This window comes from Vanellus vanellus (assembly GCF_965231255.1).
Source record: "Vanellus vanellus genome assembly, chromosome: 3".
In the NCBI taxonomy this organism is placed as follows: domain Eukaryota; kingdom Metazoa; phylum Chordata; class Aves; order Charadriiformes; family Charadriidae; genus Vanellus; species Vanellus vanellus.
In genome coordinates, this window is record NC_138907.1 from 121,475,810 (window position 1) to 121,498,199 (window position 22,390).

Below are 22,390 nucleotides of genomic sequence, written 5' to 3' on the forward strand. Positions count from 1 at the left end.
GCTGGACAACACAGCGTTTTCAAGGGTTTCTTTATTATGTAAGTTTACTATCATCTAAAAACACCAACATATTAAAAACCAAGATGGAAACTTTAGCTCGGAAGCTTGTAGGAATACACCTTTTCAACCACCGATACAAAGAAGACTTGGTCTATACTGCAAGAGGCATGTTTAAAAAACACTGCTCAGTAGAAAAAAAAGTTAATGTTTCCAAGGATCAAATAAATAATTTACAGTGATATGCAACAAAAAAAATTACAGAAATCAGAGATTTGAGACAGACTTATTTAGAATTTGCAGCCTACACAGTAAATTTAAAAGTCGCCCATTGTTAAGATGGGCATTAAAAAAACACTGTCAAAAATTACATTTTACTACTGGGCTGTTCTGAAGCACTGCTGCTGTCTAAAGTGTTGGAGGAGCAGTCTCTGAGGACTTCCAAAGAACTCGTGATATCCAGACTTTCAGAAGAAGCAGGTCTGCACCCTTCCGTAGAACTGATGATGTCCAAAGTTTTGGAAGAACGGGCACTGTAGCCTTTTGCACTGGCATCTCTTACAATTATCTCCTGTGTGGATGTAAACATTAACGGAACAAAGCCCTCACTGTCCGCTGTGAGAACAATCCAAGATGAACCTGTGAAGACACATAAACATCTGTTTATAAGTTTTCCTGTAATTAGGTATGTTTAAGGTATAAAACATATTTCTTCTAAAATTAAAGTTAAATGTTTATGTATGTTTACAGTTTTTCTAGAAAAAAAAAAAGTCTGGGGTGATATAATCTCAAAAATAAAAGACAGCTAACAACTACGAGAAAGAGCTTTCTGACTGATTTTGCCACTAGGAGACAAAACTATAATAAATGCTCGCTTCAAATAAGGAGGAGGAATGAAATTCTGAATAGAATTCATAAGCATCCAGACTTGTTTTTAATTAGGTATTCATAAGATACTTCCCAGTGCTTAAGCTGTGCAGATACTGTAAAAAGCAGAAAATTATTAAATTAAATGACAAATTAATATCATAAAACCAATTTAGAAACCACTTCTATTATGTAATTTCAATACAATTAATTCCAATAAACACAAGGAAGAAATACTGTACTATACTGTGCAAATGCCACCTCGCTGGTCCATTTGCTATTTGACTTCACATCATCATTAGCATTATTTTTGCAATTTGAAATAATTTACCAAATCCAAAACACCGACCAATTCATATAAACCAGAAAATTTTCATACTTGTATCTGCCAAGTTGATGAAGAAATAAAATGGAGCTTGTGGGGGTGAGGGAATTCAGAGAAACATTTCCAGCTGTTTGTAAATTTAAATTACGTAACTTCCTATCACAAGTAAGGTCATGAGAAGATTGTAGCTTAAAAGCACGCAACCCTTTAATCTTTTGGGTTAATGTCTCCTTTGGACCAAACTTTAAAATCAATATAATTCAGGAATTTGAAAATACCATTCCTACTTTGCCCATTTATCTAGTAATGTTTGTAAAATTAATAAAGAAACCTACAGTAACACTGTTTGCTTTTAAAATTTATCTAGTAAATACGTGATGATTACTCATTCCTGGGCAACCAATTCTGTTAAGTTTACATTTTTAAGCTAAAAATGAGAAATGGAAACTAACATAGGCAATGGGGCCATTTTTCTTGCCAGAAAGAGTTGTTGTTCAAGTCTCATTGCTCAAAATAAAATTCCAGTCTGAAAAATTAAGAAATCAGTACCTACAAAACTGCCAACTGTTATCACTGCATCTATCACACGTTTCTGGGTTGTGTCACAAAATTATTAAAGTAGTCACCGTGTTTCAATGCAGGTAACTGATCCTGCGACGGGTAACGTAAGATAAATGGTAAGGACCTTTTCAAGACTCAACCGCTAGTGAATTATCCCGCTACAGTTTTATCTAGCTATTGGAATACTAAATATATTCCAACAACTACTTGAAGAAAAAAAAGACTTGCACAATGGCAAGAAGAGCAGTCTTAAGGCTTTGGGATAGATGCTCAGTAATCTGCAAGTAGGCAGGCAGCAGACAGGGTAGGGAAGTAGCTGGAACACAGTTCAGAGAATATCCGCAGTGGTGGGAGATCGTATCCCATAAGTGTGTTTCCTGCCTTTGCCAAAAGCAAGACACTTGGGATTGACGCACACACAGACACGCAGGACCTGCGTGGGATAAATAGGTAACAGCAGAGAAGACCACAGCAATAAGAAAGGTAGTTTTCTTCACAGCCAAAACTGAAGTGGAATGCACTGCTAAAATTTACAGAGCTACTTTTGTGTTTACAAAAAAAACAGAGGATTTGGTAAAGGAGAGCAGATGTTGGAACTACAGATTAAAATATAGAAAACTGTATTCCAAAACCACCAGTCAACTCTAATCTCCTCATTACTCAGACTTCTCTATTTAGAATAGCTGGAAACAAATAAAATACTCGGTGACAGTAATTTTCCTGTATAATTAGCTACTTGCTAAGGGGGTATCAATACATCAAAGTCCGCTCTTTTTTTTTTTTAATACGATGTAAAAATTCTTCTCAGTAGAAGCCCAGAGAAGAAGCTTTATGTTATAAAACAAATGAGCAAGCTTTTGTTCATAATCTTTCATTATGTATTCCTTGGGTTTTTTTCCAGATGGGATTCTGGATATTGCTATTGCTCACTGAGAATGTTGCATGTGTTTGAAGTATTTGCATTATTGGATAATTACAACATACCATGTTGCATTTCTACAAGAGAGAGATTGAATATCTGCTGGACTATATTTAGACGGAGTTTACCACCACAAAGAATAACAGCTCGTCTTTCATCTGAATCACTTCTGGAAAGCTGCTTCTGTAAATTCAAGAAAGAATCATTAGATAGCATGATGTATATTTAAGCAGAGATGTCAAAATGGCATTAATCAAAACAGGATCACAGACATGCCTTCAACTACATCATTTAAAGAAAGTCAAATGCTACTTTCATTCAGACCCATTTGCAAGATTTATACTTTCAAGTCTCAGCTCTCAAAGTGATGATCTGTGAGTGATAGCAGCAAGTAACTCTGCTAATTCAGCACGTGTCAGAACGACAGGAGAGGAAATCATACACTGCTGCTGAAGCAACCATAAGCTTCACCCACAGCGCAATCCTGGCTCTCACCCTCCCACCGGTGAGGGACGTTTCCCTGGGGAGTCTGTAAAGCTGCAGGTTTTCCATCCTCCCCCCTCCCTGATGCACAACTTAGGAAGAGGTGAGAACTCCTGTCCATGAATGTGTGGGACGAGAAATGGACTAATGAATGAGAAGGGCTTGTTTGTCTCACCTCTGACCATCACCACCCCAAGCCATAAAATCCAAAGAGCGTCTTCAAAGAATATCCCCCACGGGGCAAAGCAAAGCATTTTTAAAAATCTGCGAGAGATCAGTTGTTACCAAAAAATACAAACTCTGTCTTTGTGTAGGATAAAATTCACACAACCACATCGCTTCCCAGGGAAGCCTTGATAACATCTCCGGGTCATGACAAAACCACGATAAATTCTGACTCCCTTTCCATGCTGTGGACAGACCCATCCACCCACAAGGAGGGTGCGTAGCAGGGGGGAGGCTGGAGATGCACACATGCTCTTTGCTCCCTGCACTGATGAACACTGCCCTCTCAAAGACATTGTTCATTTGGGACATTTTGGGTTTCCTCGATATTTTGTAAAATACAGCTAATAGCTTGGGCAGTAGAGAAAGGATCAGGGCTCAGTGCACGAGGTGAGGATCCCTGTTTGCCTGGTAACGATTTCCCAATCAAATATACTCTGATTGAAGTTAAAACACAGCATTTCCTGCCAGAATTTCCAATGCCACTTGTAATTCAAAAGTCAAATGCTTTGCTTGCCACAAATCATCAGTGATCACAATATGTAGGCAAAATTGTAGCATTACTTTAATTTGCGAAGCTCCCCCACGCAAGCGTAGCTGATCTAGCTCGCAGAACACCAAGACAAGCTGATAAGAAACTCAGTTTCAAACTACACGTAAAAAGAGAGCTGAATATAAAAACGTAACAAAAATTTGTGCCGCCTCAAATTGAAGTAGGCTTCTAAACAAGCACCTCAGATAAACGAGACACCAGACTTGATGAGGGAAACTTTTGCTTTTCAGAGTAATGCCCCACATATAATTAAGATTTCAGAGAGCTAGAAAAATTACAGTTATTACAATTATTAAATGTTTGCAATGGAAAACGGTGAAGAGAGTGAGGGAATATGATCTAGGACCTAAGAGTTCAATGCTACAAAAGTTGAGAATAATTTTTTGCAATAATAAACCTGAAAAATAAGAGCTTATTGAAAGCAAAACAGCAGTTTAAATTACTTTGAATATTGACTGACGTTTATTAATCTGAATTCTAAATGAGACCTAGCAGATTTGTGCCATGTTTTGAGAATCAGGTAACTTACACTTTCTAGCATGAGATTTGGAAGTGCCTTCTTTCAGCCAAGGAAAGTGTCTTTCACATGAAATTTGATTTTAAATCCATTTGTAAGCTATGTTAATGGAATTATCTATTGAGTCCCTAAGGGTCTCTTTCCTTGTCAGATGGTGCTCCCAATACTAATTAGCAACAGCTCAGTTTCAGAGCCAAAGCTTTTCATTGTTTTGTTTTGTTTCAGTCTTCATTATTTCAGTTGTCACCACAGGAAGAGGCGAGATTGACACCAATTCCCATACATGGAAATTTTCACTTGTCTCAATTTCTAAACAGAAAGCTTCAGAAGTTGCCTATGAAAAACATTACCTTCCTGGAACTTCACGCAAGTCTTTAATTCTGCAACTGAACCGTCACACGTGGGTTCTCTGGAGTCCCACCAGCTCCTGGGCTGAAGAAGGTAGGCCTGCCTGGGCCAGAGCCAACGAGCTCAGCCCCGCGCAAGGGGGGGACAGGGAGCTGCACATTCCCCAACAGGACATCGCTTCAAAAACATTGAAAGCCTGCAGAGCAGTGGGACTTGTAACATTAGTCTCACCTGCAGGAGCAGGATGGAAATCTAATTTTATTGACCATTACGTGATAATGGTCGTCTTTTTCCAGAAATGCTCTGGTTTTACCACTGGTACAGATAGCTGTGCAAGAATGAAAGCACTACTACAGCATCCATCTGAAATGGGAATAATTTTAGATACATTAGTTTAAGTTTAGTTTAAAAAATTACCTGAAATATTTCCCTCGTTCTATCTCCCATCAGAGAAAAATACAAATACGTAGTTTTAAAAGAACTGTAAATAGGGATTAAGATGTAACTACGGGAACAGTAGGGAAGAAGGACAACAAAACCAAGCCAGGCTTACGTAAAGCCTAAATAAGTCTAAATAAGACTCCTATTGGATTCACCTGCATGCAGTGAGATCATTCATACATACTGAATTTGCCCGTACTAAACATTCACAGGATGTCATCCTTCCTGAGCATTATCTGACAAGAGTTTGTGTTTTAAATCCATACAAAGAACATACATCCATACACAGATTTTATCATTAAGGCTTCCAATATTAAAATTACCTGGCAGGTGATGTTAATAAAAGCGGGTTCCTGAGAAGATGGGTAGACTGGAAGATTTCTCTTCCCAGATTTTAGCAGCTCAGTTAATTCACAGACATGATGCTGTAATTCTGTGAAGTTGCTAGACAGTTTTTCTACATTTTTTGAAAAGTAACTCGCCTCCTTTTCACTTAACAGGTTATTCTTGTAAGAATTTGGTATTTTGGAAGCTGCATCTGCCTGCCTTTTTGGAGATGTTGGCTTGTTAGAAAACGCCAGCGATGTGGCAGACAGTGCCACAGTCCGATTAACTGGTTCAGCATCAAGAGACTCAAGACCTGGAGGAAAATTCATGGAAATCTTTTTATCTTTGAGGTCACTCACGTTCAACAACAAGCTTTGTTCATAAACAGGACTCTTAATTTCTTCAATGAGTTTCCTTCTGCTGGTTGGGGACTGAATGGCAGCACGATCTGGTATCAAGAGTCCATGGCTGAGAGGGTGAACATCTGCAGAGAGATCATGAGCTATGTTTGAAAGGTTCAAATTGGAGCTTCCACTAACTGATGAAGAGGTTGAAGGACTCATTTCAAATATTAGTTCCTTAATCATCAATCGGATCATGTATTTGTCTGATCTTGAAGAGGGAAGAAATGCAGGGTCAGTGAACTTTTGTCTTCCAACCAGTATCAGTAATAATTTATTGGTCAGGAAGCACAAACCCTTTGGTTTCTCATTTTTCTCTAGCTGAATTTGTTGAATATTGGGTAAATTGGATGAAGTCAGTGAATAGACTAAAATAACGTTACAAGTATTGGAGGCAACCGATACAGTTTGAGTTTTTGCATCAAACGCCATTATATCAGGAACCAGAATGCCTGGGATGCTAACTTTTTTGGTAGAGGTAACCTTTCTTTCAAAAGTCACCAAGATGAGGTGTGAAGAATCTTGGCCACTTCCCGTTAGGTAGTCCTTGGGCCTCAGATGAAGAAGAGGACTGGAATCAGCACCCTGCTTGCTAGAAAGTATGTGAGTTAGATCCACAGGAGATGTAACAACAGACAAGGGCTTCTCAGAGTCCAGTGACTTTTTCCCCCCATCCATGGAATACTCTTCCTCACCACATAAGCTGGACTGTGAGGGGAAGGACTCTGTTTCAATGCTCGCTGGAACTTCAAATGCAACACCAGCATTTAAGCCACAGATCTTGTCTAGAGGAAGCTCAGTGGCAACAGCAACTTGGAAATTCAGAGTTGCTTCTACAGCACAGATGTAGCCTCCCACATCAAAGATGGGGCAAAAAGAACAAGGATCCAGTGTTTTCTGAGCATCATCCCAAATATAAGAATGAAGGGCACTGCCTACCCCCACTACTAAGCGGTTGCCTTCCTTTGTCCAACAAGCACAGTGGATGAGACCGCTGCCTTTAATATCTGCTTTAATTCTGGAGTTGTTGAGATGAACAGAGTGTAAGACGGAGGCATCCCGTGTGGTTAGCACAGCCAAGATCTCCTTCTTTGGATGCCACACGCAGCCTTGGGGGAGCACAGGAAACGGCTCACTGATGTCACATATCTGAGAAACTAAGAGCTTATTTCTTTCTGTAGCATTAAAACAGAGCTGCCAAACGGTGATATGCTTTTTATGTTGAACGGCGAGCAGAGCTGGGGCATCAGGGGGACATGGGCCCCAGTACAGTCCATGGACATGTTCAAACTGACCGACAACACTTGAGTCACCAAATTTTGGTTCTCCATTATGAAGGTGTAAAGAAGTTAGTATCACTTGTTTCCCATCTGTCCAGGCAATGCCATGCACAGGGTGAATTGCTTGGTATAAGGCATTAAGGCCAGTTCTCAGAAGCTTCGCCTTTCCTAGCTCCATGATTTTTAATGTGAGACATCTAAACAAATCAGACAAAAAAGAAAAAAGTTATTGTAGAAGATAGAGGGCAACACCTATATGATTATTTATCTTATGACCCTGCCGATGCTGACTCTTCCTTCCAATGAAGTCAATATACACATAACGTTCATCTATGCTTAATCCCCAACCATAGAACTTTTTGTTTATGGTGTTTCCACAGTGAAATGCAATTTTAAGAGAAAGAAAGTTTGCTGTTTACACAGGCTTAGTCTGCTGCATTTTCATCACAAGACCAGTTCTTTCATTCTAATCGACAGGTTGCTGCTTCTCAGAATATTTTTTAATTACTTCAGTATTAAAAATTTTCAAAATATCGCCTCTCACTCTCAGCTTCATGGACCATTTGTGATCAGATAAAGTAATCCCTTACAAGTATAACCGAGCATTAATGCATTATCTATAAATCTGATCCTGTATTAAGTGGGTGAGAACGAGGCATTTGTATAGTTATTCCAGAAAGCTCTCTAAAAAAGCAAATGCAATTTTGAAGAAAGTTAGGATCAAAGCAGATTTTCCTGAGGAAATGCATAAAAAAAGAATTTAAAAGAACTTAGAACATGGCAGAGGAACAGACCCATCCACCCAAGGCACAAATTGTACAACGACTGCATATGAATTACTGGTTTATAGGCAGAAAATAAAACAACAGAAAACCTGCATTCCAGCATTTTTGAAAAAATAGGTTACATGATTCGCCTGATGTCTCAAGAGAAGCCTTTTCAATTCTCTCTACATAACAGCTTCAAGAGGGAGAATGGGAAACTGCCAGCAATTATTATTCTCCGTAATCAGTAACCAAGTGTCTGGGACATCCAGAAGCCATATGCAAGGCACCAAAACTTCAGAAGGGTTCAGGATTTTACACATATTTCTAGTTTTTGAGCTGTGAGCAATCCCTACTCTGTGCACAGAAGCCAATCCAAAGGAATTGATGTTTTCCTCTCTTAAGATTTTCCGTAGGATTTGGCTCAGCTGCACAGCCATGGCACAGAATGAGTTGCAGCTTTAGTAGGAAACATAAGAAACAAGCAGTGTTTGAGAAAGTCAAATTGTCAAACTGGAAGGGTTCATAACAATGTGCAGGGCCTGGCACTACTCGGTATTTTAATTAACTATTTGTGGATGATCCCAAATTTGGAAGAAGGGGATTGGAAGAGCGGATTTCAGGACAAAAATTAGATAGAAAAATTTATGTTATGATGATCAAGATAAAATAACTTCTTCTCAAACTAGTAACAAGTGCAAATAATATACTTAGTAAAGAAAAAAACCTACATGGATAACTCTTCAGGAATAATTCCCTGGGTAGCAGTATAGCAAAAAAGAATCTGGTTTACAGGGGATCACAAATTTAGTATCTCAGTAATGTGAGAATGTTGCCAAATAAGACCATTCTAGAATGCTTTTAAGAGGGATGCCATAAATGAGGGAGATAATTACCTCCCTTCCTCAGAGCTAACAGTATTTCCACTACAGTACCGAGTTTAACTGTCCAAGGATGACGGAAATGCTTAACAGAGCTCAGGGACCAGAGAAACACGAGAAGTGGGTTCACTCAGTTTGGAGAAAATTGTGAGTGGAAACTTGCAAACACCCACCAGGCTGCTGACAAAAGAAGACTGATCCATTGTTCTCCGGGTCTACTTGTATAGCGCAAGATAATAATCAGCTTAGTTTCAACAAAGGAGATTCAGGTCAGCTATTAAGTAAAATTCTACCTATATATGACAGCTAAGCATTGAAGCAGGTTACCTTGGAAGGGGGGGAGAAGGCACTGCATGAATTTCATAACCTGTAAGAGCCAATTAAGTAAACATCTGTCAGGGATAAGTTTAAGTACACTGGATCCTGCCTCAAGCAAGAGAGGACTCGAGATACCTCCCAATCAACTTCACCATCTACCTGGCTTTCCTCTAAACTCCAGTATAACCAACCTCGATCTCATTAAGCAACCACCGGTTGTGGGAAAATCAAAGCGTTAGTTGTTCATTCTTTAGGACTCTGAATCACGTGTACACTGCTGGGCAATACTTACCAATGGAAGGGAGATGATAAAGTGCCCCAGAAGATACGCCGAGATACTAAGCCTCCTGGGCCATCTGGACAGTTTCCCCTGATGCAGGAGATGTTTCACACGATGCCTGGAAAAGCAAAAGCAGCAAAACACCCACTGGTCATCACACTCCAGTCAACTGGTGCCCAAACCCCCCTTCCCGCAGCGCACCGCCGCTTCCAGCCGCGCGTTCCATGGATGTTCCATGCTTCCAGCCACGCAGGCCATGGCGCTCAGGCTGTCAAGGTGTGCCGCCACCGCCTCCTCCCCGCTGGGCAGCTCCTCCGCAGCCGCCCCTGGCCTCGCCTCATGCCCTCGCCCCGTCCCGGCAGACGGTGTGGCGATGCTGCCACAGCCCTGCGGGCAGGCCAGAGTGCTCGGCGAAACACGGCGCCTGTCCCCAGCTCCTCTGGGCAGCCGGCGGGGGAGGGAGGAGACGCTGCAGGGGACACTCCGGCAGCCACCGCCGCGGCGGGGCACCGGGCGGCCACGGCAGGGGACAAGACAGAGCGCCCAAACCCGCCCGCCCGCGCCGCTTCCCCCGCGCCGCCACCCGCCCGCACCAGCGAGCCGCCGCTCCCCTCGCGGGCCCGCCCGCACCGATATTCCCCACCTCCCACCAGCTGCCCGCCCGCTCCTTCTCCTCCCCGCCACGGCCAGCAGCCTCACCCGACCGCCAGCTCAGCCCGGCTCCGGTGAGGCGGTCCCCGCCGCCGTGCAGCGGAGCGGGGCGCTGGACTGTGACAAAAACCTCCCGCCCGCAGCCCGGTCCCGCCTCCCCTATGCCCAGCCCCAGCACCGCCCGGCCGGGAGGGGCGGGCAGCGGCGCTCTAGCCGGGTACGCCTGAGCTCTATGACCCCGCAGGCGGCGCCTACGAGGGGTGGGCGGTAGAACTACAGCTCCCAGGAGGCAACGGGGAGGGGCGGGACCGCCCCGCCCCTTCCCCCACCCCTGCGGCGGGTGGCGCGCGCCGTCTCCTCAGGGCGCCCCAACAGCCGCCGCTGCTGAGGTGACAGCGACTTGTCCTCTCCGTCGCTCCCGAGGGCGGGAGGGGCACGTACCATGCAAGTTTCAAGAGTTATTTGGATCCTTCTGTGCAAGATAACGATGCAAAATGAGATATATGCCTGCTTTGTTTTGTGCCTTTTTTTTTTTCCTTGGGAAGTCACACTTGAGAAAGCATATAAATACGATACAGAACTACTGCATTGCAAATTCTTTGGTCCTGATTTATTGCACTGGGCATAACTTCTAAGTCTCTGAGGCCTTTTTTAAAGTTAATTATTTTGCAAGACTGTGCCACTTTATCACTACTTAGCACTGCAGAGCAGTCTGATCATCGTACATTTTTTGAAACCCATATTTTTGAAGGTTGTTGAAGCACTGGAAAAGGTACCTTAAAGAGCTGCCAAAGGTATGAACAAAATGCTTGAAATGGTTGCAAGGTCAAATATGTAAGTAGCTCAAACTTACCGAAAGAAGAACACTAGGTGGTGACTTGGCTATATTGCATGACTGCCTTTACAGTGAAAAAAAAAAAAAATCAAATAAATAGTTCTTTAAGTTAGTGAAGGAAGGTTTAACAAGAGCCATGCTTGGATTCAAATAATTAAGGCACAGCTGTGAGTTTGATTGACCACTCGAACAAACTACCAACAGAGCAGATCCTCTACATGCATCTGCAAGTTAAAACTTGGTGGCTTTCAGGGACATATTATTTAAATGCAGATTTTGTGGCAGTCACAGACTAATTTCTGAGCTCAGTGTATGGGTTTTAGATGAAATTCAATGGCCTGTGATGCAGGTGAAGGTATCTATGCATCTGTGGGTTACAAGTTACAATTCCATGTACTGTCTCAATCTGAAAAAGCTCAATGTAATTCGACTGTTTTATACCTGACAGGGCACCTGCGAGATGCTGAAAGGTAGACGGGTGTGTTTTAAGGACTGCAAGGAGCAAGAACTCTTCTTTTACGTGATTATACTGGAAAAGGTTTGTGGAAGAGAAATTCCTGCCATTCAAACTGAAAGTAGTTAGTTTCTAGCTTTTTTTTGGAAGCTTTTTCAGCAAAGGAGAAGTGGCCATGGGATAAAGGCAGGAAAGGCTGGAGGTGGAGAATAGGATTTGTTTCAACTGTTGTATTTTTGAAATGAAAGAGCCACCTTCGTGCACTTAATGCTATGAGTTGCAGTAAATTAAAAACAAACAAACAAACAGTTTTTAAGATAACGAATAGATTTCTAAGGTTGGATTTTTAGTGTAGAAGGATAAACAGTGGATCCAAATGCCAGCTTTTCTATGTTGCTCCACAAATACACTTTCAGGTGTATGAGAATTTATCAAAAAATGAACACACACACACACACACACAGAGTTATGGTTTCTCCTTTCTGTTTTCCTTTTTCTGTCATTAACAATAGGCAGGGTGCAATTGTATAGAGAACAATCCCAAACTAGCCCAGAATTGAAAAGGAAATCTGAAAAATTTCCTGTAGAAATTTACTATTATGTTCACAATATATGTTAATACACTCTCATGGTTAGGGCCTTAGCGTATTATGCCTCTCAGAGAGGTGAGCAGAGATGGGCCCTCCTTGAGAGATGGCAATGGCGATCATTTTATTTGCTTTTGTTCTTTTAGCTGTGGGAAGTACACACTTAGCACAGTTATAAGAACGGAACAGCACTAGGAATTTCTGCTCCCTCTTGCCTGTGCCTGTGTCGCACCTGGTGGGTCAGTAAGGGTTGTTTTCCAGTTTTCCAGTTCAGCTCCCTTCTCTCTGCAAGACTGCATAAGCTTGAACACTCAGCACTGTATTGCAGCAGTTACTGGCATAGGAGGTGCCTGGGGTGGTTGGTTCTGTGCCTCGCAGAGGGTAAGACAGAGCCTGTGCTTTCAATCTCATTCTCCCCATGGGTAAAAAATAAGAGTGAAAAATACACGTCCTAAGGCACTAATGATATACCCTGTGATTTTTTTAGATTGATGGTGATGTGGTTTGAAAGTCGTCAAGCCGCCTATAAATAAGAAACCTTTTAGGGACGTGTTTCATCAGTGAGGCTGGCCATGTAGCGTTTTACTCAGTGCCCGGCACCGGAGAGATGGCTCTGAGCTCTTCCCCTTGTGTTTAAGGCAGAGTTAGCCACCAGAGGGCTTTACTAGACAGTAACAGTTTGCTGAGTATAATTATATTCCTGTAATCTCTCAAAGAGTCTTGCTTTCATATAAACTTAAATTGACCATCCATATTAATATACAGAAATAAACATTTAAAAATGATTTTTTCAGGTGGAGAGATGACAACTTAAGAATTCCTCACAAGATATTTTCACATTAAATGTTTATTTTTGTTTCCTATGCCTATAATTATACAAATAAATATTTTTAAAGACTTTTATTTTCATCATGTAAATTCTCTTATATGTGTAAAGGCTAATTGAGTTCTACAAATGAACTAAAAATATCAGCAAAACTTGTAGTTATTTGCAAATCTGTAAAATATGGTCAGTTGCATAATATTTTGATTGAAATGGAATTGTCTCAGCCTACAAGAGTGCTGGGATGGTGTGTAGGTAGTTATTATTGCACCTAGATGTTTATTTCCATGCCCAACAGTCTGTATCTTATTTGAGTAGCCACGGGCTGGTTATTTCGCAATGTAGAACAGCACGAAAATTGCTGTAGGCTACTTGGCCAGTAGCCACTAGTCACAGCTAGTCCCACAGCCATGATGTGCGTAGCCACAGCAGTTATTTCTCAGTAGCTGTAATGCTAATAACCATCTTTTGTTTTCTTTCTTTTTTCCCCTAGACTTTTCAAGCTGTTTACTGCTGATATATATGATGCAGCTGTTACTTCAGGGATTTAAATGATGCAAAACCCTTAGGAGATGTATATAAGGTAGAAATGGGGAAATGAAATTATGCAAATAAAAGTGTTTAAAAAACTGACATTACAGAATTTGTTTGCTATGGTCATGCTCATTTAAAACACACATTTTGTCGTTTAAAAATATTTGCTTACATTGAGTCAGGCTTATCCTTAAACACTGAACAGTCTCACAAATCTGTTCTCAGTCCCTGCACTAAGAACAGATTTGCGTTCTCATAACTTAATTTGTTTTATCATTTGGGTGTCTGCTTTTCAAATTAGTTTAAAACACAACATTAATAAGAATATAGGACAGTCTGAGAAAGAAGAGGTATGAATACCTGTTAAAGGGAAAGAATGGCAGGGAAACAAGGTGTAATGGATGTGATGGGGAGACATGCTGTAGAGTTATTATTTATGCACTCTGCAGATTTTTTCTTTGCTCTTATTCAATATGTACACATTCAAAGAATGTAATGTTATATGGGAAAATAATCATTTGAAGATACTTCCTGTTAACTTCATAAGCATCATCTAAAAAAAAAGATCCATCCAAGTTATGGACACTACTGACTGAGCAAGCTGACATCATCATCATATTTCTTAATGGGAAAACTTAATGAGGCACTTTCGTGTAATTTAGACCTCTAAAATATGATGTGGTAAAGCCTAAGATCAGTAGCTAAAAGGTACAGATGTTTTATGTGCTTTTTGTTATTAAATTAAAAACGTTTCTTCTTGATTTGGGGAGGTGATTAGTAATAAAGATAATAGAAGATGAGCAATTTTGCAGAAAATTACCTAGACCTGAGTCAATATGATGCTGTAACAAGAAGGCAGACATCCTTGTGGGATGTGTGAACAGGATTATTGTGTGCGAGACCATGCTGTAACAAGAAGGCAGACATTGTTGTGGGATGTATGAACAGGTTTATTGTGTGTGAGACACGAGTATCTTGTCTGTTCTGCTTGGCTGAGTAAAGCCAGAAGGGGTCACACTATTTCCGTAGTGTAGGCAAAACTGATTTTTGTACTCTGTACCACAAGGTCTCTCAGGGGGTTCCTTGTGGCTCCAGGCTTTGAGGAATGGAGAGGATCAGTGAAAATTTTTGGGATTAGGACAGTGACAGAGTGAGTGGGAATTGCTGCTTTTCTCTGCAGCAGTATCTACCACACCTCATCTCCTAAAGCAGCTACCATTCTGTGTCTCCTGAAGCCTGCCTTAGCAGGTTGGACTTCAGCAGGTCCAACACTTTGCTGGTTGTTGCAGAGACAAAAGATAAATAGGCTGTTGTCCAAATTATTTTTCAAACAGTTGATTGTTGTCTGCACTGGGAAGCAGGCACAGGCAATGCAGAAAACTCATACAGGGATGTTTTGCACCCCCTGCAATTGTTCATGCTGTGACAGCCCATTTTTTTTGTATGTAAAAACCTACACCAGTGCTTTTTCTATATCTGTGTTGTGAGAGAGTGAACACTGTCTGCACAATATGCAGTTCATTTCAGTAGTTAGAAGAGGCCCAGCTAAGAAGCGAAGTTACTGAACAAAATTGGTTCTGTTTTACCTCAAACCAGGACATTCTGAAACAGGCCTTCAACTAAATTCTACTAACTGCCGCAGTTTACTGGATGCTTGCATAGAGCAGAGCAACAAAAGGTCCAGGGTGGATGTCTATGAGAGAAAATGAAGAAGTGGTATTGCTTAGAGAGAAGAAGACTAAAGGGAGATGTAATGGACATAGTTTTCAAGTATTTAACAGACAGCTGCAAAAGACAAATGACATAAACCATGAATAGTCAAAATCTCTGCTTTGAGGCAGAAAAATGGACCTTTCAGTCCACTAGCATAAAGCTCTATGTGAAACGAATGTACTTGCACTGCTGTGAAAGTGCTATGAAGTAAAAATTAGTCTCCTGACTAGTCACACAGTTTGTTGTGTACCATAAATACATGCAAAACCAAAATAACGTCATATATATTAAAAATGAGATAGCCTTTTGAGAGTCTTTCTGTTTTAAAATTGATTTGCGTAAAGAATTATGTTGTAAATGAGGATTTTTGACATGACAGTGTTCCTTTGGCATAATCTTTCCAAGGACATTTCAGGCATACCTCTTCAAAACAAATATTATCTTCTTTTAAATTACACATCCTTGTAACTGTGGTTAGTCTAGAACCAAGCTAATATACAAATCACATCCTTACAGATATTTAACAATATCATACAAGAGAGACTGTTCAAATCTCAGTCTTTCCAGTAGGCACCTGGAGTTCCCTTTTACTTGTGCCACTGTGTATAGACATCTTTTCTCCTTCTTCATATATCTTGCTGTGAGAACCCTTTCTTGTGGCAGTAAACAATTCAGTCCTAGATGCTTCTGTCTCCTACTGTTGCCTTTTTTGTTTTCCTTTTATGTAACTAATCTGCAAAAGCACTACTTTCATCTTTGCTATTTCTTAGGTTAATCCTGCATTTCAGGCACACTGTTATCATGCACAGTTTTCTTTTATGCTATTAACAGGTACAAGTGTTTTGAGATAACAGTGTATCAATGTAGATCTGTGTAGCTACATTTTGTCTTGATAACAATATCATTGATATCTAAATAAAATGTTAATAAGGAAAGGTAGACATGGAAATGGAGATGACAGCTGGATACAAGTTACATGAGCATAAGAATATTTACAAACTGAATGTGAAATTGTGACTTGTTTGAAGTTCAAGGGAAATTTTGACAGAAATTTGCAGTGGAGCCAGTATTTTGACTTACACTTTTTTTGACTTATTTGACTTATTTTTAGGTGAACTAAGTTTCTGAAGGAAGGATAACAAGGAAAACAATTAGCATCACACTTACAAATAAAATTGTGACTAGTTTGTTATGTGTCGGTTATGCTATCTATGGTAGGTAAAGTGTAAAGACAATTAGTGTTATTGACAATTAGTGTTATTGTAAAATGCAATAAAGTGTTAAACTTAAAAGTAAATTTATTGATAATTACAGAGACACAGAATTCAGTGATAGATAAAGGTATGAGATATGACAGCAATGGGCGTGTTAGTAATTTGTTGGTGTGACTTAAGACTCATGATGCCTTCTCCACTATGCTGGCACAACTGTGCAGCTGAGCTGTAGGCTGAACTGAGAAACTGATCCACTTTATAAGTGTTTTGGTAGGTATTTTTAGCCATGTAAATTTTTGGGTCCATGCATTTCCATCCAGCGACTGCAGGATGAACGAACATGGGGCAGTGGAGAATGAGAAGGCCTTTCACCAGTATCGCTGTGGAAAACTTCACTTCAGCATCCTGCAGCTAAATTTCAATTAGGACACTAGAGCTTTTCCTACATGGCAAAAGTTTATTCTTTGGTTGCTGAAATTATTACATTATTGTGAATTTTGTACTAATTTTTTAAATAATGTTTGTGGACTGTGTCTTTCTGTACTGCCTTTTATAATTTTTAAATGTTTGATTTGAAGGAAGTGATGTTGCCTCTAAAGTGAACTAGTGGTTTGCATTTATCTGGAGTCTTGGTTCATTTTTGTCTGTGTTTAGAGGTACTGCTTTCCTGGCTGCGTACTCCCTCGTCTGTTAAGATATCATGGTGCCTGCTGACAAGTGGGATGGATCCTTGCCAAAGGACAGAGGTTGTCGAGTACTAATGGTTTTAACCGGCAAGCCCATATAACACTGCAAATGTCACCTCCTGTGCAGGAAGTCTTTCTGTGCCAGTACTGAACTTTGGCACCACATGCCTCCAAACATTTGATCACACCTGGCTGTTCACACATATGTGTCAAATAATAGTGGAGGAAAGGGAGGCATAAAGTTCAAGGACAGTATTGGCTCGCTGCAAGCAGAGGCTGAATTGCACTGAGCACTTTGGGAACTCATATAAGAGGTACCCAAATGTCATTAGCTGAGAGATAATGGCAGTCCTCTACTTGTCCATTAGATAATAGCACCAGCAGGGAAATACTGAATCTCAGCAAAGTGAATTTGCATTTAACGTAAAGATTGTGCAATGGCCTCAGTCTGTCAGAAAAATGAAGCCATAATATTAACTGATTAACATGTATGTAAATATATAAAATGCATATTAACATATCAAACACTAATACTAAAAAAGCTAATTTCCGTTGTGTGGGACAATGGAAAATAAATTCATACTTTCAGGTGTGAAATTGCATAACCCCTGGGATTTACCTTGCCTGACTTCACATGCTTAAAAATTAGGTCAGTTGAGTGCAGGTCTAAAGGACTGAACTGTTTCATAATTGCAATCTGGTACTATATGTTGTTTTTTTAAGAACAAGTTAGATAAACGTGTCAGGAGTTACTTAAGAATAATTGGCACTGCCTGAGGTTACAGAAAAGGGCTTTTCAGCTACATATTGGATGGGGTAAATGGCCCAATGTTTGTGGGGTTCTGTTATGACAGGAAAACCTGAAAGTAAAAATGACTAAAAATATGTTCATTGTCCAAGCTGAGAAAACTAGATAAAAATGAGAATCAGGGGAAAGGAAGTTAGGCTTGATGATAGTATTTATACTATTTCAGTGGTTGAAAATCATAGAATCATGGAATGGTTTAGGTTGGAAAGGACCTTGAAGATCATCGAGTTCCAACCCCCCTGCCATAGGCAGGGACACCTCCCACCAGACCAGGTTGCCCAAGGCCACGTCCAGCCTGGCCTTGAACACCTCCAGGGATGGGGCCTCAACAACCTCTCTGGGCAACCTGTGCCAGTGCCTCACCACCCTCAAAGTGAAAAATTTCTTCCTAGTGCTTAATCTAAACCTGCCATCTTCCAGTTTAAAGCCATTGCCCCTTGTCCTATCACTACATGCCCTAGTAAGAAGTTCTTCCCCAGCTCTCCTGTAGGCCCCCTTTAGGCAGTGGAAGGCCACAATAAGATCTCCCCAGAGCCTTCTCTTCTCCAGGCTGAACAGCCCCAACTCTTTCAGCCTCTCCTCATAGGAGAGGTTCTCTAGCCCTCAGGTCATCCTCGTGGCTCTCCTCTGGACACGCTCCAGGATACTTAAGATTTTTCACATAAGTATAGATAATAATATGCTGGAGTAGTAGAGGAAAAGAGGGAAGGACTAGTTGAGGGCCATGCAGGACCTACGTTATACACTTCCTGCAGTGATCTCTCACTTTAGCTATTATGAAGCATATCAAAGTAGTATTTCATTGTGCAAAGTCAGCATCATAGATTGGCCAGCAGAATTTCAGCTGACTTTGATTTTCTTGCATTTAATTTTTATATTGTTTCATTATTGTTTTTACAAAATTGTTTTCAAAATAAAAAGAAAAGAAAAAGCCTCTCTGGCATGTAGAACTTCTGTTGTTAGTGTTTTCACAAGGAGTGGGTTAGTACAAGAAACCACGAAGAGTAAAGCAGACTGCTGCACGCTTAGCAGCAGAGTTATGGAAAATGTAAGGTAAGTTTTAACTTTACTTTGAAGCAGATTGTACTTTTAAGTAAAGATATACCAACTCCTAAAAGTATACTAGGATGCATATAAATGTGCTGGATAAAGATGCAGAGTAATTAAAATGGAAATTTAGGCTTTCTGGTATGTTGTTTATTCCCCACAGGGGAAACATTTTGGAGGAGCTGGTACACCATTTCGTCTCCTGCATGCCACCGGTATGGCATACTGAGTGTAGTCATTCTGCTTTGACTTCTAATTTAAGATCCTAGTCTTCCTAGCTTTCCTCTGTTTTAATTACAGAAGACAGACTCCCCTACAGGATAACTGGACAGAAACCTAGCACCAGTAGTCTCATAATTCTTCCAGAGGAGCCTGTCCTTTCTGCTGGTGAAATAAGGAGCCTTAAAGAGGAGGTTAGTGCCTTCATGAAATTTAGGTGAACAACTTTTTTCTAAACTGATTGATTTTGGCCCTATAAAATAGCACTTCTAGAGGATGGTGAACGCTTCTCAGTCTATGCTTTTCTCCTATTCACAGCCTACTGTCTGCTTAACTTGTGTAGTACAAACTCTTTCTGTCTTTCCACATGCCTTTATCACTGTGCAAAAAAGCTTCTGTGCAGCTTGTGCTTAATAGAACAGTCGTCTTGCATCTCTCTGCTTCACTGATTCTCCATCTGTTCTCCATCCAAACCAAAACTGAAAATTTATCCTCTGCTTTGCATAAATCTTTTCAGCACTTCTTCCAGTGCTTTTATTGCTTTCAATTATAACTTTACAGCCCTGTGATAGACTCTGTATAAGGCAGTTCTGCAGCGCACTGCACTCCTAAATCATTACCTGAAATCAAATATTTCTTAATTCAATTGTTTTCCGTTTTTAAGTGCATGTATATGATTTAAACACTTATTTTCAAATATATGTACATAATAGTGTGTTAAAAAATGAGGGGGGGCAGTGCTATTCTTTCACATAATACAATTTTAATTGTATTATGTTAAAGTCAGATATATAGTTTATTTTTCCTAAGGCTTCCTATAAAATTTTAAGTGTCCAACAATATGAACTGGGGTCCTTGTTTGTTACCAGACTAGTTGTGCTGAGTGATGATAGCACTTTCAGGCAGATTAGTTCTTACTTAGGTTCAATAGGCCTTGAATCATACAGCAGGAGAAAATAATGTCACCAAAGTATAACAAATCCAGAAGTCCATTAAGCATTACAGAAATAAGTTTTTGACTTTTACAGCCAGTTATACCCTGAAACTAATTGTTTTGTCATCTAAAAGTTTATTTGCCTTTTTTTATCTCCACCAAACCAAACTTTGATGTCTGTTCAAAGAAGCTCCTTGCACTCCTCTTCTTGTCAACATTCAAATTGTTTTATAGAAGAGTAATACATGAAAAATTAAAATGGTAGTGTGAAAGACTGACAACAACACGTGTAGTGATAAGTGTAAGTTCTGAGGCATCTTTGATGCCTAGATACTCGCTGATCTCTGCTAGTTAAGATTTTCACCTTCTCAGAATTCCCCTTTTGGCTTTTGCAACAGTGCGAAGGCACAAAGCTGAAAAAAGGTGGAACGTGGGTATTTCTCTAGCAACAAGGAAGTCCTTATGAATAATGTATGTAATGAATTCAAAGAAACTATACTGCAAAAAAAAAAAAGTGTCTTGATGTGTTATCAACCTGATAGGCTCAATCCCATTTTTCCTCAAGTTCATAAGTTCAGAGTGCAGAACTGTTCCATGTAACATATTTTTTGTTATGTTTTATTTTCATTAGCTTCATTTCAAGTGGACCAAACTATGGGACTACCACCCATAGAAGATAATATTTGTGAGAAAAAATTTCTTTTAGTTCTTCCTTTAGTTGAGCCTAAATAGGCCTCTAAAATATATCATCCCATCATTCTAGTTAGTTATAATTAAATTTTATTTTACTTGGCCATAGCTAAATATTGTAAATATCAGATACTGTTGTGAGAAACAAGGATGTTGTTCAAGTGTATTTGCAGGATTAGAAACATCTGCTGCTTCAAAATGTGGTATGTCATTTAGACATCTGATAATGTCTTCTTTCACCATACTAAGTCTGTGAACTTCTGTGTTACTTATTTGATTTCAATGATTTGGGCTGATTTGAGTGAAGGAAAGCATGAATTAACCTAGATTTTTACAGCAGTAATAATATAAATACTCTTTTGAAGACAATTTTAATGCAAAGTAGCAGGCAATCCAATTAACTAAGTAACCATAAAGTAATAAACATGTTTGATAGTTAAAAGGTCAGATTTATTTTATTTTGGTTTGTTGTGGTTGTTTTTTTTTTTTTTTTTTACAAACCAGAATGGTCCTTGAGACTGCTTAAAAAGATCTTTGCAAACAAGGTAGTACAAATATACCCAACTACATTGCATACCTGGGGTTGTACGTGATTTGGAATGATGATTCCTTTGTCTCTCGGAAGATACTTGCATGAGAAGGGCATTATTTCATTCAATGAGTTGAAACTGTTCCCTTATTTCAGGAATTGAAACCATTCCTCATAAGACTTCTGGCTGCATCACTGGAATGGTACTAATGCCAGACCTCCAAACCCATTAAATGCCTCCAGGCCATAGATCATAGACCATAGACTTTTGGATTCAGCCTTGGTACGGGGTGAAGTATTGTAACTGGATTTTAGCATATCTGTGCCCTATAAAAAGGCTTGCCATGGTTCCCAGGCAGAGAAAAAAGACTCTCCAGGAGTATTAACAAGACCCAAAATGCACAGTATGAAAAATAAGTCTTAATAGTAGCTTATATAAGTCTCATTCCTTTTATGTTTCCCTGAATGTATAGGGTGAAGCGGGCATACCTTTCCATGGTTTCTGTTGGGGCCTGTCCAGCGGTACAAAATGCTGGGCCTCGCATATGTGGCTACTCATTACACTTAACACATCTCTTTTACATTTAGAGGAAGAAAAGTTAGGGAGTTCATTCAGTTCTTCCCTTATGCCTATTTCTGTCACCATAATCATGATAGTTTAACTTCTGTGAATCCGTCTGCCTGCTTCTCAGATATATCTGTATTGCCTCTTGTCTCTGACGGTGAGGTTCATCTGACTAAATGTAAATGTTTGTATTTAAACTAGCTTTTGCAGTCAGTGGAAAGGAATAGGCACTTATTTACTTAATAGGGATCATTCACCACAATCAGTTTTAGAAATCTATGTTAAAGCATACGTAAATCTGCTGTGGAAGTGCTTTTCTTTTTTTGATTGATCATACAGGAGTCTAGATGACAAGTTCAGTGTAGACCAACTGCATTTAGCCAAATGAAGTTTGTGTTCAACATCTTTGATCCTTAATTTACTTTGCAAGGTGTTTTCTTTCTCTTCTGTGTGCATGTATAAATCTACGTGCTGTGTAAGACACTGATGGGAGACAGTGATGCAGCCTTTCTAGTAATTAAACATTTTCATATAAAAATTAAGCATTTCTGAAAATGTTGCAAGTTTCTATGGGATCCAGCTGGAACAGTAAAGAGACCCTGATGCAGTTTTCC

The 22,390-nt window shown here is 39.9% G+C and overlaps 2 protein-coding genes across 2 annotated transcripts in view; one reads left to right on the plus strand and one right to left on the minus strand.

Annotated features, from left to right (window-relative positions):
- Positions 1–284: 284 nt before the first annotated feature.
- Positions 285–7,422, minus strand: LOC309670309 (WD repeat and coiled-coil-containing protein; the record flags this gene model as incomplete). Its single annotated transcript, XM_082481189.1, has 3 exons — positions 285–636; positions 2,735–2,852; positions 5,560–7,422. 3 exons carry the CDS (start codon positions 7,420–7,422, stop codon positions 365–367), a joined length of 2,253 nt encoding a protein of 750 aa, XP_082337315.1. The 3' UTR covers positions 285–364.
- An 11,805-nt stretch (positions 7,423–19,227) lies between these two features.
- The window catches only part of FKBP1B (FKBP prolyl isomerase 1B), a 79,585-nt gene continuing 76,422 nt past the window's right edge, over positions 19,228–22,390 (plus strand). The window contains exon 1 of the mRNA XM_082481161.1: positions 19,228–19,252. The gene's annotated coding sequence lies outside the window, so the exon portion shown is untranslated. The remainder of the gene's footprint in view (positions 19,253–22,390) is intronic.